Below are 15,176 nucleotides of genomic sequence, written 5' to 3'. Positions count from 1 at the left end.
TTATTTTTCAAAGGCCTATTTGCTTCCCTTACTTGTCAGTCTGATCATAAGGTCACTTTGGGCCAGGACAGGATGGAGACAAAAAGCGTGACTTGTACTGCTCCTGCTTTATTCTGCCACTGAATTCCAATGTTCAAAAGACTTGATTTAAGACTCTTATTTGAGTGGGGTCATAGAATCAGGAGAATTAAAACTAATCAGTTAAATACATATTATGATAAACTCCAGTCAGTCAATGACCAGTACAATAAACCCGAATAATTGGAGAAAAGCCTGACCCTGCCATGTTCAATCAGCAAATGCTTTTTTCTTGCCATGTAGCTAGAGAATACCATATTTTCAGGAAGAACATTAGTGCTGCCCCCATATGGTCTTAATATGGTTTTAATGCATGTTTGGTAAGAAAAAAAACAAGTAAAGGAACTTATTGACTCCCAAACATATATGGCTCAATAGATGGCAACCAGCACTTTGAATTGTACCAGGCATATCAGTAGCCAATGCAACTTTTGCAGTAATAGTCTGACATGAGTACAGTAGTCTGGTGTAGAATCAATTAAGCAGAACTCTACAAAATGTATCCTGGCCATGGCTTCCACCTGCTTTTTCAGCAGGATCCATGAATCCAGGGAAATCCCCAAATATGATTCTGCCTTCTGTGAGGAGCATAGTCCCATTTATAGTAAATGATGGACCTCCTCTACAGTCAGAATGCTTTTCGATCAACAGCCATGCTCTTATTTGTATTAAGATTAAGCTTGTTTCTTCCCAGCCAGATCCCAACATCCCTCAGACACTAAGGCAGAACTTTTATGTTAATAATTTTATGACGCTAAGATAGAACTTTGACAGCATCTCCTAATTTGCCCAGGATACAGATAAACAACTGAGCACCATAGGCATACCAACAATAGTTCACTCTGTGCTCACAAGATGACTTCTCCCAATGACTTTAGATAAACATTAAAGAGTAAAATGGAGAGCCCTGCGATAACCGACATCAGTGTATCTAAGGACACAATCTCTTTCCTCCACCAAACGGAATCACTCACTCATGCAAAATCAAACCACAACATGAACAAACATACAGTATCACAGACTGCAATAGTGAGTGAAATTTCTAATATGAACTTCAACCCATTTAAGCCAACTGACCAAATAGGGCAGGGGTGTCAAACTCTATTTCACTGAGGGCCGCATCAGCATTGTGGTTGCCCTGGGGGGGCCGGGTGGGTGTGGCCAGAGTGGGTGCAGCCTACTAGGTGGGCGTGGATGGAGTGGGTGTAGACTACTGGGTGGGCGTGGCCAGTTCTACATCATTCGCGTCAAGGGTGCCTGTGGGGGCCTGGGCAGGAGTGGGACAGATCTGAGGGTCTCTCTCAGAAGGGGGTGGGACCGGGGCAAGTGCCAAGATGGCCACCACAAAATTGTACATTGGCTCCCAGCTGGCCAGGGCCAGGGCCAAGGCAGCGGGGGCCGTTCCCTCACTGTTTCCAGGATGGCTTCGCGGGCCACATGAAATCACTTCGTGGGCCACATCCGGCCCCCGGGCCTTGTGTTTGACATGTCTGAAATAGGGCCCTAAAATTGCCATACATACTGCAAGAGTAATCTATACATGCAGAAAATCCCCTCCACTTATTGCTATTGTCTTACCATTTGGTAAGTGGAAAGGAGGCGGCTAATGTTTTTTGGGGATGTCTTTCAAAGTCAAACAAAAGATAACTGAAGTCTACCAAATGCTATACTGCTATAGTACTAAATTCTCACTTAATTTTCAGGGTGTTTCCATTAGCTAAACTAAAAAAAGAAAGACAAAACAGACTAAATATTATATCCCAAATTGCAATAGAATAATGCTTTTAATTAACATAGGTTGCAAAAGATGAAACTATCATCCAGGACAAGAGCTTTAGATATTAACGGTTTACTGAAATCCTTCTATAATACACCAGAGCTCTCACTTTTATCAACCGCATCAGTCATGTTCAAAAAATCACATGAACGTCATGCTTCAGGCATTATTTCAAATTCTGATGGCAGCACAGTTCCTTTCAAATCCAGAGAATACTAACTCTCCATGTTCTATTTTATTTTGCAATGAATGAATAGTAATAGCATTTCCCTGAAGAAAAAAGCTATTCCATGTTATGAACTATTGTAAGTTGAAGACTACCTATACCAGAACAGAAGGGCAGTCAAATACATTTTGATTCCAAATTATTTAACGGACAGAATATTTTTTTCATCAGATGGAATTTGTAGTTCTAATTTAAGAAAAAGCTTTGCCTTTCCCCAAGATAGAGGATAGATAATCAGTTAGTTCATTCAGTTTCCAAAGCCTCAGGCACACTAGATCAGGGCTTTTCAACCTTTTCACCCATTGTATCACTTTTAGGATATGGCAACATCCGAGTACCACCAGTTGCCTAGCAAGGTGTCAAAAACTTGATGACCCCCCCCCAAAAAAGGAAAAAAGTGATAAAGTACAGGTAGTACTCAACTTACAACAGTTCGCTTAGTGACTGTTCGAAGTTACAATGGCACTGAAAAAGTGCCCTCCAAGCCACAGCCAAGCAAGACACCTGCCTGCCCACCCGGCGGCGCTCTTCCTCCTGTCCAAGGTTTTCATTGTTGTGAGCATTTCTGTTGAGGATTGGCAGCAGGGGTGGGGTGGGGGGTGCTTGGTTTTTATTCCCCCCATCTGCTGGGTAGTTGCAGCAGGTTTTGGTCACTTCACATGACCCTGGGACACTGTGACCGTCATAAATATGAATTAGTTGCCAAGCATCTGAATGTAAATCACAAAACCCTGGAGATGCTGCAACATTCCAGCTGATCGGCGCTTCTTCTGGGCTCAGCAGAAGCGTCAGGATCAGTGCTGCTTTCCAGCTGATTGGTGCTTCTTCAGGGCTCAGTAGAAGCACCAGGAACAGTGCCGAGCTCCAGCTGGAGCCTGGCACTGATCCTGGCGCTTCCACTGAGCCCTGACAGCCCCGAAGAAGCACTGATCAGCTGGAAAGCGAAACTGATCCTGGCGCTTCCACTGAGCCCTGACAGCCCTGCAGCTCCAGCCATCTCTCACTCAGGCTTTTGTGGTGCTCCCACCGGTTCAGCTCATTCCCCTCCCCCACTACCACTTTTCCAGGATGGTTGCGTACCACCTGCCAGGTGCCAATGTACCACAGGTGGTACCCGTACCACTGGTTGAAAAGCCCTGGACTAGAAGACCTCTAAGATCTCTTCCAGCTCTATTCTGATTGATTGATACACACTGTATATAAATATTGCACAAGATATTTTAATTATGATTTAACCAACCTAGATGAAAGGTTTTACATGGAGGGTGTGCCCAAACTTTTCTTATTCTTCCTTTATCAATACTAAATTCTAAATATCAGGGGAAAGAAAGAACTAATTTCTTTAGCAAGGCTAGTTATTGCAAATTCTTCAAGTTAATCTCCTCAGATATTACGATCTAAATCAGTGGCTATTTTCAAATTCTGGCCTGGATTGGATTAGGTTATAGAGCAGAACTTTTTCTGCACTTCATGAGAGAATCAGCAATTCACCTTGGGAACCAGCCAATTTCTTTAAACAAGTGCTCCAACTTATTTCAACGTATACAGATACAGAGGAAGAAACTATTTAAGTCCATGACCAAGGGACTATTACCATGAAATATAGATTAGACAAGGATCATATGATGAGGCTTTAGGGCCCCATTTATCATGAGAAAATCTATTATCTTTCCAAAAATTGGCAGGACACATAAGAATACCAGCATAATCTGCATTGGCAAACAGAGAGCTATAGCTTCTTTCTCGTCTCTCCAGCAATAACCATAGCATCTTCTTACTCGGATTTAGATACTAATATACTATTATGTCGATATTGCTGTCTCTATTTAAATGACTTCTATTTTCTTCTCATTGTCTTTAACTAATCTGTCTTCAGGCTTGTTAAATTATGCTAAGAAAGTTTATTTTAATCTCCTATATGTATGATAATTGTTTTTATCTATACATATGACATATCTGCAAACATCAGGAATAAGTATATTCCTATTCTTTTTCACATAAGATGTGCATTCATCTTAAGGTAAACAAGAGCTTACCGTGATCTTCTAAAATTAATAGAACTTTTTCTTTCATATGACAGGTTTGTCTACCACAAAACTAAAAGTAATCATTCTAGAAACTAGTTGTATCATTAGGCAAGACGAGAGACATAGCCTCTCATTCAAGATGGATATAACCAAGATATACAATTTCTTCTTCCCTAAAGTGTATGTAGTGTATAGTGTATGCCCTGAATACACTAAGAGGAGCACCAGAAAGAGCATTACAAACCCAAAGGCTCTATTATATTTCATATGTTTATTTCTGGCTCTACTTAAATTCTTTGAGTCCTGGGGCATCCACATCATTGATACTTTAGGAGCTATACTATGCAAATAGGCAGTATGGGACAGTACTTTGTGGATTACATTGCTCTATCTACTGTTCTCAACATAAAATGTTCTTTTAGGAAAAGCCAATTCATACTCGGAAATATCATACATATTTACTTTGAGGTGGGGGCACCTGTTGCTCCAATGCAGGCAACAAAATAACTTATGTCAGCCTTACTTCAAGTTTCCAATAAACATATCACATTTGGAGGATGATTGAAACAGGCCTGATAAAAATACCTTCACCCTAGATTTTTTTTAAATATTTAAATAATATTTAAATGCAAGCTGTTTAACAACAACCAAAATTATCCTCCCTTCGCAGCACTATTGCCATGTTCAAGCCTCCCGGATGACTGCATCTGGGTTAGAATTGCATGTAAGCTCCTCTTTAGTATGCAACATCACAAGCCTACCCTCCATGTCATGTAATAACCCAGAATATTTTGACAGGACTTGGTATAGGATATTCCCTCAGAGCCCAACAATCAGATCAACCATGCAGAGAGAGCTAGGCAATAAACAGTTACATTTATTTGCTCTGCAAAACCCCAAATAGCACTTTTCTTTTCTACAGATCAGAAGAATGGATACTTTTTTAAAAAACAAAATCTTACCAGTATGCATTTTGATATGTCAATAATCCTTAATCCATTAAATAATACTCTCTCCCTGCTTCCACATATCATTAGATGAACTCTCTTGGCTGATGTAGCTAACTTAAAGTATCTTCATAATGTAAGCATTATGAAGGTTACAAATATTAAATGCCAATGACATTTTTAGACAAACTAATCTTATTGTATAATTACAATTATAAGGTTACAAACTTAGATGACCAAGTATGTTTATCCTTAAGTCTTGCATGTTACCCCAAAATACATATATATGTACTGTGCTGTATACTGTAATACACTCATTCTTAAGTGAATAGAAAAATTAAAATATGACAACAGATGGGGAAGGGGGTTTCATAGATAGATATTAGAAACAATGTGGATAAGATGTTGTTGTTGTTGTTGTTGTAGTAGTAGTAGTAGTAGTAGTAGTAGTAGTAGTAGTAGTAGTAGTAGTAGTAGTAGTATCTACTCAAATCAGTACTCTCCAGAAAAATATATCTAAAGCATTTTTACTATGCAGCAAAAATAAGCCAGAAAGCAGAATTTAAGAATGTCATGCCTGTTATTTGTCTCACATGTTTGGAGCCCACAAGCCAAGAGATAGCGCAAAGAAAAGCAGAACTGTTTCAAACTCATTGCAGGGAATGACTTCATAACACAAACTATTGCAGCTAATGTTCTTCAAAAACATGACTCACTATCCTTCTGTTATTACAGTCTTTAACCCTGGCCTGCTCTGCTGCCCTGGACTTCTTCCTAGAAAAGATGCTGACAGACTCATTTGCAACGTTCCCTGGAAATCAGTTTACATAGGGCAGAGAGGCTTTCTGAATGTGATACTTGTCAACACCATTGATTAAAACAAGTCACAGTGTATAAATGTCTGGAACCTGTGCAGATTCTCAGGCAGAACTCCTCCCATGAGAGAGAACGAGCTTGATGGTCTCTTGTGCACAATAGGACTAATTTATTATATTTTATATATCTATATCTATCTGTAATATACATTGGCTTCATAAGAGCCTTCCTTCAAAAAAAAAACATCTATATCCAAAGTCTACAATAATCAAAATGCATCACAGATTACTAGTATTACAATGGATGAGGCTAACAGATTTATCTTAAACAGAGATTTTTCAATAACTCTTTCAATCGCTAGCCAGTTAGAGAAATGCTGAGATGCAGACTCCAAAATTGGCTTTCTTTTTCTACTCTATGCCTTGCCATGCCAAGCAACTTTGCAAAGATATAACCATGGGTGCTGCAAGTTTGTCAGAATTCTTGTATGTAATGCAACTAACAGAGATAAAAGTAGTGATTAGGTGAAGTAGCAATACTTGCATTACTTGAGGACTGTGAAATTTGACTGTTGATGCTACATCATATAGGAAGAAAGTTGAGAGTCAGAGGAAAGATGAGTTTAAATACATTATAGATAGCACAGGCCAGATGCTAGATAGGAAGCAAGAATAGGTCATGGAATTTCAATCTCTCCATTCTAGCTGATCTAACATCAGCTGTACACAGAGATGAATCGTTAGCAGAGAAATACCCTTGCTTCAATCATACTGTGTTCAAAATGAAACCAAAATCTTATTTCAGAAAGAGAAATAACAGGTAGTTTTCAATTTATGACTATTAGTTTAACAACCATTTGAAAGTACAATGATGCTGAAAAAGGTAACTTATGATCAGTCCTCACACTTACAACCGTTACAGTGTCCCCGTGATCATATGATCAAAACTCAGGCACTTGGCAACCAACATGTATTTGCAACAGCTGCAATGTCCTGAGTCATGTGATCTCCATTTGCAACTTTCCCAGGAAGCCAGATCTGCTTAACAACTGTGTGATTTGCTTAATGACCACTGTGATTTGTTTAACAACTGTGGTAAAACAAATTCATAAAATAAGTCTTGCTTAATATATTGATTAGTGATGGAAGTTCCGATCCCAATTGCAGTTGTAAGTTAAGGACTACCTATAGTTAAACAACATTATACAGGTGCATGAGGGACCCCTAAGAGCAGAAACTACAGTATATGGCAGCATTTGGGGCAATACTGCAATTTCCACTTCAAAACAATCAAGCCAGACAAACCATTTCAGACAAATGGTTGTCCAATCTTCTCTTAAAAAACCCCAGTGTAGGAGTACCCACAACGTTTTGGAGGCAAGTCATTCCACTGCTTAATTGTTCTAACTATCAGGAAATTTCTCCTTAGTTCTAGGCTGATTCTCTCCTTGATCCAGTTTCCAGCCATTGCTTCTTGTCCTGCCTTCAGGTGCTTTGGAGAATAGTTTGACCCCCTCTTCTTTGTGACAGCCCCTTAGATACTGAAATGCTGCTATTATGTCAGCCTTATTTCTTCTTTTCATTAAACTAGACCAGTGGTGGCGAACCTATGGCACGCATGCCAGAGGCGGCACTCAGAGCCCTCTCTGTGGGCACGCGCGCGATGCCCCGGAGATGGCAACCGTCCCTCTTCAACCAGCCGCCCACTAACTCGGCGAGGTCCCACATGGCTGGATACATCCCAGCACGGCTAGTTTCCTTCCCCCATATCCCATCCCTCCTGGCCTCGCATACTCTCCTTTTCCCGGGCACAACCCTCTGCATCGCTTCTTCAACTGTTGGCCGGCCGTCCAGCTCAGAGGCGGCTTCTCTGAACTGCTGGCAGTGGGCTGTGGAGCCCCAGAGTGCGCCGGTCGAGGGGCTGGCAGGCTGTGGCGGCTAACGGACACTGTTGGCCCCCATGCGCTAACTGGCCTCTGTGTGTGGGGGCCGATGGTGTCAGGCAGCAGCCGCCCCGGCCCCTGCCTTGCCTTGCCCTGCGGCAATAGCACCCCTGCCCTGCCTCGCCTTGCCTCGCCTCACCCTGCAGGACTAGCCTCCTGCCCACTGCCCCACCTGCCAGAGACCCCCTGGATCTCCCCCAACCATGCCTGGCCCCCACAGGTGTCGCCCCCATGAGCAACATCGAGGTGACCACGCCCACCTTGGCCACACCCACCCAGTCTGCCATGACCACAGCCACACCCACCCAGTGGGCCACACCCACCCGGCACCAAATAAGTGGGTTTTGGGTTGCAGTTTGGGTACTCAGTCTCTAAAAGGTTCGCCATCACTGAACTAGACATACCCAATTCCTGCAATCGTTTTTCATATTTTTAGCCTCCAGTCTCCTAATAATCTTACTCTTACTCTTCTCTGCACTCTTTCTAGAATTTCAATATATTTTTTATATTGTGGTGACCAAAATTGAATGCATTACAGTATTCCAAATGTGGTCTTACCAAGGCATTATAACCAGTTGCATTCATTTGATTTAATTTTTTTGAATTAATGTTGTATATCTCTATATTTTTGTCAATCCAAGTTTTCTAGACAAGTCACGAAATTAAAAACAAAATATAAAAACTAAAGCAACAGATAAAAAACAATTAAAAAAAAAAGTGCCAGTTTCAATTTGTTGTGAAATGAATGGGTACATTTTTATTGCTCCTCTTAGTATTCAATTCTGTTTTAAGGTCTGATTTTAGCTTTCTTTAAGAGTATCTATCAGTTTCTTTTCCCAGAACAGCTCAGATGATATATTTCATGGCACTCTGTCAAGGGGAAACTTCAGCTTCCATAACAAAGTAGTAATCATAGTGGAGATCTGCCACTGTTATACAAGAAGATGCTAAAACTGAGGCAACCTTTCTGACACTCAGGATAAGAAAGTGGCAGTCTTTAACAGAGAGCTGCAGTTGGCAAAACAGCGAAACACATACCCAAATTAAGTAACAAAATTGAATAAATGAGATATTTGATAGCCAAAACAAATGCATTTAAAAATAAACAAAATATCTCCGTACCTTTTAATCCCCTAGTGCCATTAAGACTAGCTGATCTACAAGAGTGGTAGAACTTATATATTTTCTATCAACATCTGAAATAAAAACCAAAAAAAAATGATATTGTTCAACTAGTCTATTTTATATACAGTAGCTGAATCTTTAGAATAAATTGACACAGTTTCTACCTCATGTAATCCTGTGCTTAAGCCCTAAAAAAATGTTAATGAATTGGCTTAAAGCAGACATGTCGGGCCAAATCCGGCCCGCCATGTGGTTACATCTGACCCATGGAGCTGCCCTGGAAACAGCAAAGGTCTGGCCCGCAGCACCTTGGCCCAGCCAGGCTGACCGGGCGCTGATCTACAACCTGGTACCAGCCATCAAAGCCACAACACGCTCAGACTTAGATCCACGGGGCAGCCCTGGAATCAGCAATGGGCACCCCGCCCGCCCCGGGGTGCGCGCGTAGGAGGTGGGGAATGTGCGGAGCCCAGCATCCCTGCTGATTGTCTTGCCCCGCAGGCTGACTTCACCCAGGATGCCAATGCTTTCTGCCTCCTGTGAGCACACCCAGGGGGCGGGGCAGAGGCAGCGGGACAGCCCCTCACTGGTTCCAGGGCTGCCTCGTGGATCTAAGGCTGAGGGCATTTTTTGATGGATGCAACCAGGTTATAGATCAGCGCCTCATCCCCCAGCACCTCCATGGCCCTAGCCTCGCAGCCACGAGGCTTCCCTATCACCGGGACTGCCCCCACCCATGTGGGATAGCGATGGCCAGTGGTAGCATAGCCACCAGCAGCGCTGGCAATCTCTTCCCGTCCCGTCATCCCTTCCTAAGCACGGAGGAAGGAAAGAGATGGGAATGCGAAGCAGGGAAGGCAGGAGGGAAGGAAGGAAGGAAGGAAAGAAGGAAGGAAGATGGGAATGAGAGGGAGGGAGGGAAAAAGGAAGGAAGGAAGGAGATGGGAATGAGAAGCAAGCAAGGAAGGAAGGAAGGAAGGAAGGAAGGAAGGAAGGAAGGAAGGAAGGAAGGAAGGAAGGAAGGGAGATTATAATGAGAGGGAGGGAGGGTCTGAGGGAAGTCCTGCCTTAGCATTTTACCATGAGCAGCCCTGCTGCCCTTTCCCTATCCCCTTGCCCCCCTCCTGACCTCTCCTGGTGGTCTCCCGTCCTATCGCTGAGGATGCTTTGGTTACAAAGCCAAGTCTCCTTGCATGGAGAGGGAGTGGGCCTCTCTCTGAACCACACCTTTTGCCCTCCCCCACACACTTGGCCAAGGAGAGCAAGCCAATCAGCAACAGCCTTGAAGAGAGGGAAGCGCAGCTAAGCATCCCCTTGGGGAAGGCTGGACTGGGCACTTGCCCTCCACTGCCCAGGGCTCCGGGCACCCTGCATCAATGGGGGTCCTCCGCGTGGCCTGAGAGTGATAGCAAGGCTCCTCTGGTGGACAAGGGTATGATGCTCACCCTGGTCTTGCCTTCCTCCGCTGGAGACAATGGATCCCCCCAACCCTGCCCAGGCCACCACAGGCACCCCCCGATACCAGAGACTTGAGCTGGCCATGCCCACCCTGGCCATGCCCACCCTGGCCATGCCCCCCCCGAGGTCAACCACAACCCTGATGCGGCCCCCAATGAAATCGAGTTTGACGCCCCTGGCTTAAAGAAATGTTTTACTCTAAGCATGTGGGACAGAATTCCTAAGTACTTTTGTTCACTTTGCCAATATTTACAGAGGGACAAATTGGCCTATTAATTTATGCATTTATTTCAGTTTGTAAACTGTCCAATTCAAAGTGACTCTATTTATAATCCATATCAGTTTTGTATATTTAGTTTCATGATGCTGCAATAATCTAAACATACTTTATATAACAGAATGTCATTTTTGATATAGTTTTATACAAGAGAGAACGACAGAGATTTAGTCTAGTAGTTAAGGCACAGGGCAAGGAGCGGAGAAACCTGAGGTCTGGTTCTGACTTGGGCATGGAAGTAAACTGGGTGACTTTGAGTCAAACATTTTCTCTCATTTTTAGAAAGATGGTTATGACAAACCAGTTCCAAAAACGTTACCAAGAAAACTATCTTAAATAAACTTTTTTTTACAAAGACTATCAGTTGATATCTAATCAAGAAGTTACAGTTGGTTAGTTAGCATCTAGGACCAATCACCCTATACTAGCTATTATTTTGCTTTAAGGAGCTAGAGTCCAAAATATTTGCCAATTGTTTCTGTCCATTCTTCTTTCAAAAGGGACAAAGGCTGCCAGAGTAAAATGGTTGATTACTGTAAGCAGAGGATCTAACCTATCTCTTGGGGAGATCAAGGATATGGCATGTTTCAACAAGAATATTTTTAAAAGTGGCTGCAAGAGTTTAAATAAACTTGAAATGTACTTCCTTCCCCACCATTTCACAAGCTCCGTTTCCTGATTCTTCTCAGTACTAAGAAGAACTCTCAGATATTACAGGAAATGCTCAGTGAGAGACATTTTTTGAAGTCTTCAGTACACATCTTTTTTGCAATCTGATATAAATTCTCACATTTTAAAAAAAAAACTTTAGGCAGACAATTCTAAATTAGATTCATGTAGCTATATGTTTGTGTAAATGCAAAGCATTGTTCTACATTACTGTGACTGGAGAACAATTCTGGAACCCTTCTACTTTCTTTGATTTGTAAATGCTAAGGAGCCAAATTTACTATTATTGCAGGTTTTCATTATCAGGCGCCCCTGCCCATTAAGGGGAACTGAACTGGAAACTATTAGTCCATGATATTAAAACATACATAAAGCATGCAAAAGAGGGTGTGGATAATTTCTGTACTGAAGGAGGCAAAGTCTACTAGACTATAGCACAAGAAAACAGAAACCCACAAAGGCATTTGACAGGCACAATAATCTGAAATTTTTGCCCTTAGACATTATTCCTATCTTGAAAATGATACGTAATTTAAAACTAAATGCAATACAGATAGATAGCATCCTATATATATATATATCACTCATCCATTTTTAGTATTATTTTTAATATATATATATGTGTGTATTTTTCAAGATATGTGTGTGTGTATATATATATGTATATGTGTATATATATATACATATACACATATGCATATATATAATGTTTGCAACCCTGCAAATAAATGTAACTAGTTGAGGATAATCCATAGATTTAATAATGTAGTTTTTATTTACAGTAGTTAGCTTCATTGTGAATTTGTGGCTCTCCTTTCAATCCAAAAATAGCAGCAAATGTATTGAGAATTATCACAGTGAATTTTCCTATTGACTGTATCTCATGGCCACTTCATATGATTTGATTTATATTGATTAGCACTAAGCCAGGACTGTTTTAAAGAAAGCTCATAAGTAAGCTGTTAGTTGTTTAGCTATACACAGCATGTTAAGATGTGTGATCTACAGTTTATAAACTATAAAGGCTAGGTTCACATAAGACTCTTAAACCAAAATCCCTTCTGGTATATTGGCTTCTTGATATAATTCATGCTGCTCATTGCCACATTTAAAACCCTTCATGGCATAGGACCACCTTCTCCAATTGTTTCTGCCCTTACAATATGAAGAAGCAGAATGTCCCTTCATTCAAACTGCTATCATTCTGGGATTCAGAGATGGGCCTTTTCATTCATCCCTCTCTGCACAAATTCTACTCTTGTTCCTACACTGATGATCTTATCTCATCCCATTCCAAGCTCATGAACTACATGACATAGTCATTTAAAGTATCAGGGTTAAACTAGTATTTCCCCCCTTATTTCAGTACCTTCCAACAACAGCTTTGAAGGGTAAATAGCTGCTGTGTTTCATCATCTTTTCTGGAGACCTTATGGGATGACTGAAGCGGAATTTCAGACTTTGGGAGATACAGTCTCACGCTCTTCTCTCCGCTTACCAGCCAAGACCTCCACATTTCTCTGCAGCGTTTGCTCCCTCCATTTGTATTTTATTTCTTGAGTTTGATCCCTTCACACCTGTCATTTTCCACCCCCTGCTTTTGACACCAATTTCTTTCCCAGCTTTCAACAAGGTAGATGATCGCTGAGCTGAGCTTTCCCATTTTATCTGGGGAAGATGAAGCAGCATTTGCCACAGTTTGTTCTAACAATATGCCAAAACGCCTTTTTAATTTCAGATGCAGCAACCTTACTTTTTCCTCCAGAAATCATCCTTTTTTTAGTATTTGTTCCACAGTTGTCAGGTTCAATCACTATCCTTGGTGGATTCCCCAAAGCATGGATCTGCCCTTTGGAATAGTGATGCCCTGCCATCCTTGACGAACCTCAGACCTAACCTTTTTCAAAGGTAGAGGGCCAGGATGTGTGTGATTATCTAGTCTGTTTAATAGCCACGATCCTCCTCCCTCTGGCCTTTTCTATTATTCTCTTTTGATAGATTGTATTGCTTTTTATTAACCCAGCTGGCCAAGAGTCATTTGTAAGTGGGCAGACTGAAAAAATGAAATTATAAATGGATGTATTTGTCCCTCAGGTTGGCTAATGACAGGTCAAATGAAGAAAGCACCAAAGTCATAGATAAAATCATTGCAGATTATGAGTGGCAGTTACTAATCAGGACCACACCATTCAGCAGAGACACAGTAAAGATGCAGTGGAAGCAGGGTAGGAAACAGTTGGGGAAAGAACAGCTACTTTTGTGCTGATATTGTTTTAAGTAATTTCAAGGATTGGTCTGTAGGGATGTGTGTGTGTAACTATTTATTAGTGGGTCTCCAATTATGCAAAAAAAATTCACACACGTTGTTATTCTTCAGATCTATTTGTGTTCTTCTCTTTAAAAAAATACTTATAAAAGGAAACTACAAATAGCGATTATGTTTTAGAAAGGAAACAGCATACTATAGCAAATAAAGCAGAGACATAATCTTCATAATTGATGGCAGCAAATTGGTATTTTACACTTTTTAACAAAATGTGAGAAAAGCCTGCTTCGGTTGATCAAATTATGCAACTATAAAAAAAAGATTGGAGCATCTGCTCTGCACGACAATTGGGATCCTAAATGCAGCTTGTTAGCTTAATGGTTATATAAGCGTAAGCAGGCCTCTGTAGAGAAGCAGTTTTCAGAAAAGGTGCAAACATCATAATAATCTCCTGCCTCCTGTGTGTATCTTGATTGTCCAGGAAAAAAAGCACCAACACAGATTCCTCTGAATCAGCAGTTACATCTTACCTCTTTCAGTACAAGCAGTCCTCAACTTTTGATCAGTTTGAAATTATGATGACCTCCAAAAGTCATTTAGGACTTAAATTGCACTTATGTCTATCACAAACTGTCATCCTACCCCCAATGGTCACATGATGGCAATTCAGGCACTTGGCAAACTTACTTATGTTTACAACTGGTTACAACTGTCCTTTGGTCATGTAATTGCAATTTGCGACATTTTTTGCCAGTTTCTGCCAAAATGACTATTGGGGAAGCTGGGGTCACTTAACGAATGTATGAGTTGCTTAATGACTATGATGACTCAACTTATGACCACAGTAATAAAGCTGCCTATCTCACAAACAGAGACACAAACAGGGTAGCAGGATTAAAGCAACTACAACAGAATGCATGCAAAATCCATGATGCCGGGGGACAAAACTCACATCAACAGCAGCACTCATCCAATTGCGTGGCATAAATGTGTGGGACAACATACTGGAAACAATTCTAGATAACTTAGCAGTTAGCATCCCTTGTGGATTCTGTTGCATTATTCACAGTGACAAGTTGTGCTATTTTAGGAATTGGGATTTATCTTTATTTACATTAATATAATAAAGCAATGTTTCCCATTCCATGAAGTTTAAAATACATGTTAAATATTCAGCATACTTGCCAAACAGAAGTAGTAAAATAACCCTTGCCACCCTGGAAAGTATCCAATTTAGAAAGGCTTCACGGGACAAAGATGATTATACACAGGGAGATAACCACTGTATCCAGTAGGATAGAATCCGAACAGGATAAAGTGAGCCCCACAATGACTTTATCTCTCTCCAGTTCCAAGCTACAAGAAATTATATGTCTCAGTCATGTGACATGTCACAAAATATGAATGAATTGATGTGTAGAGCTGGGGTGGGAGGGGGATACCTATTATACCGGCTTCTACCAGACTATTCTTAATTTCCACTGCATAATGGTGTTGATCATCAAAGGCAACGTAATCATGTTTCTTTCTCTTTTTACTATGTCACCTGCTTGTCACTGGCATTTTGC

The 15,176-nt window shown here is 41.2% G+C and overlaps 1 protein-coding gene across 1 annotated transcript in view; it reads right to left on the bottom strand.

Moving 5' to 3' along the window:
• Window positions 1-13,216, bottom strand: part of KIF21B (kinesin family member 21B) — a 57,607-nt gene extending 44,391 nt beyond the window's left edge. The window contains exon 1 of the mRNA XM_015817738.1: window positions 13,096-13,216. Coding sequence (XP_015673224.1) covers window positions 13,096-13,216 — 121 coding nt within the window. The remainder of the gene's footprint in view (window positions 1-13,095) is intronic.
• Between the last annotated feature and the right edge of the window lie 1,960 nt (window positions 13,217-15,176).

This window comes from Protobothrops mucrosquamatus, unplaced genomic scaffold (genome assembly GCF_001527695.2).
Source record: "Protobothrops mucrosquamatus isolate PMUCROS unplaced genomic scaffold, P.Mucros_1.0 scaffold631, whole genome shotgun sequence".
NCBI lineage: Eukaryota > Metazoa > Chordata > Lepidosauria > Squamata > Viperidae > Protobothrops > Protobothrops mucrosquamatus.
This window is presented reverse-complemented; position numbering and strand designations above follow the sequence as displayed.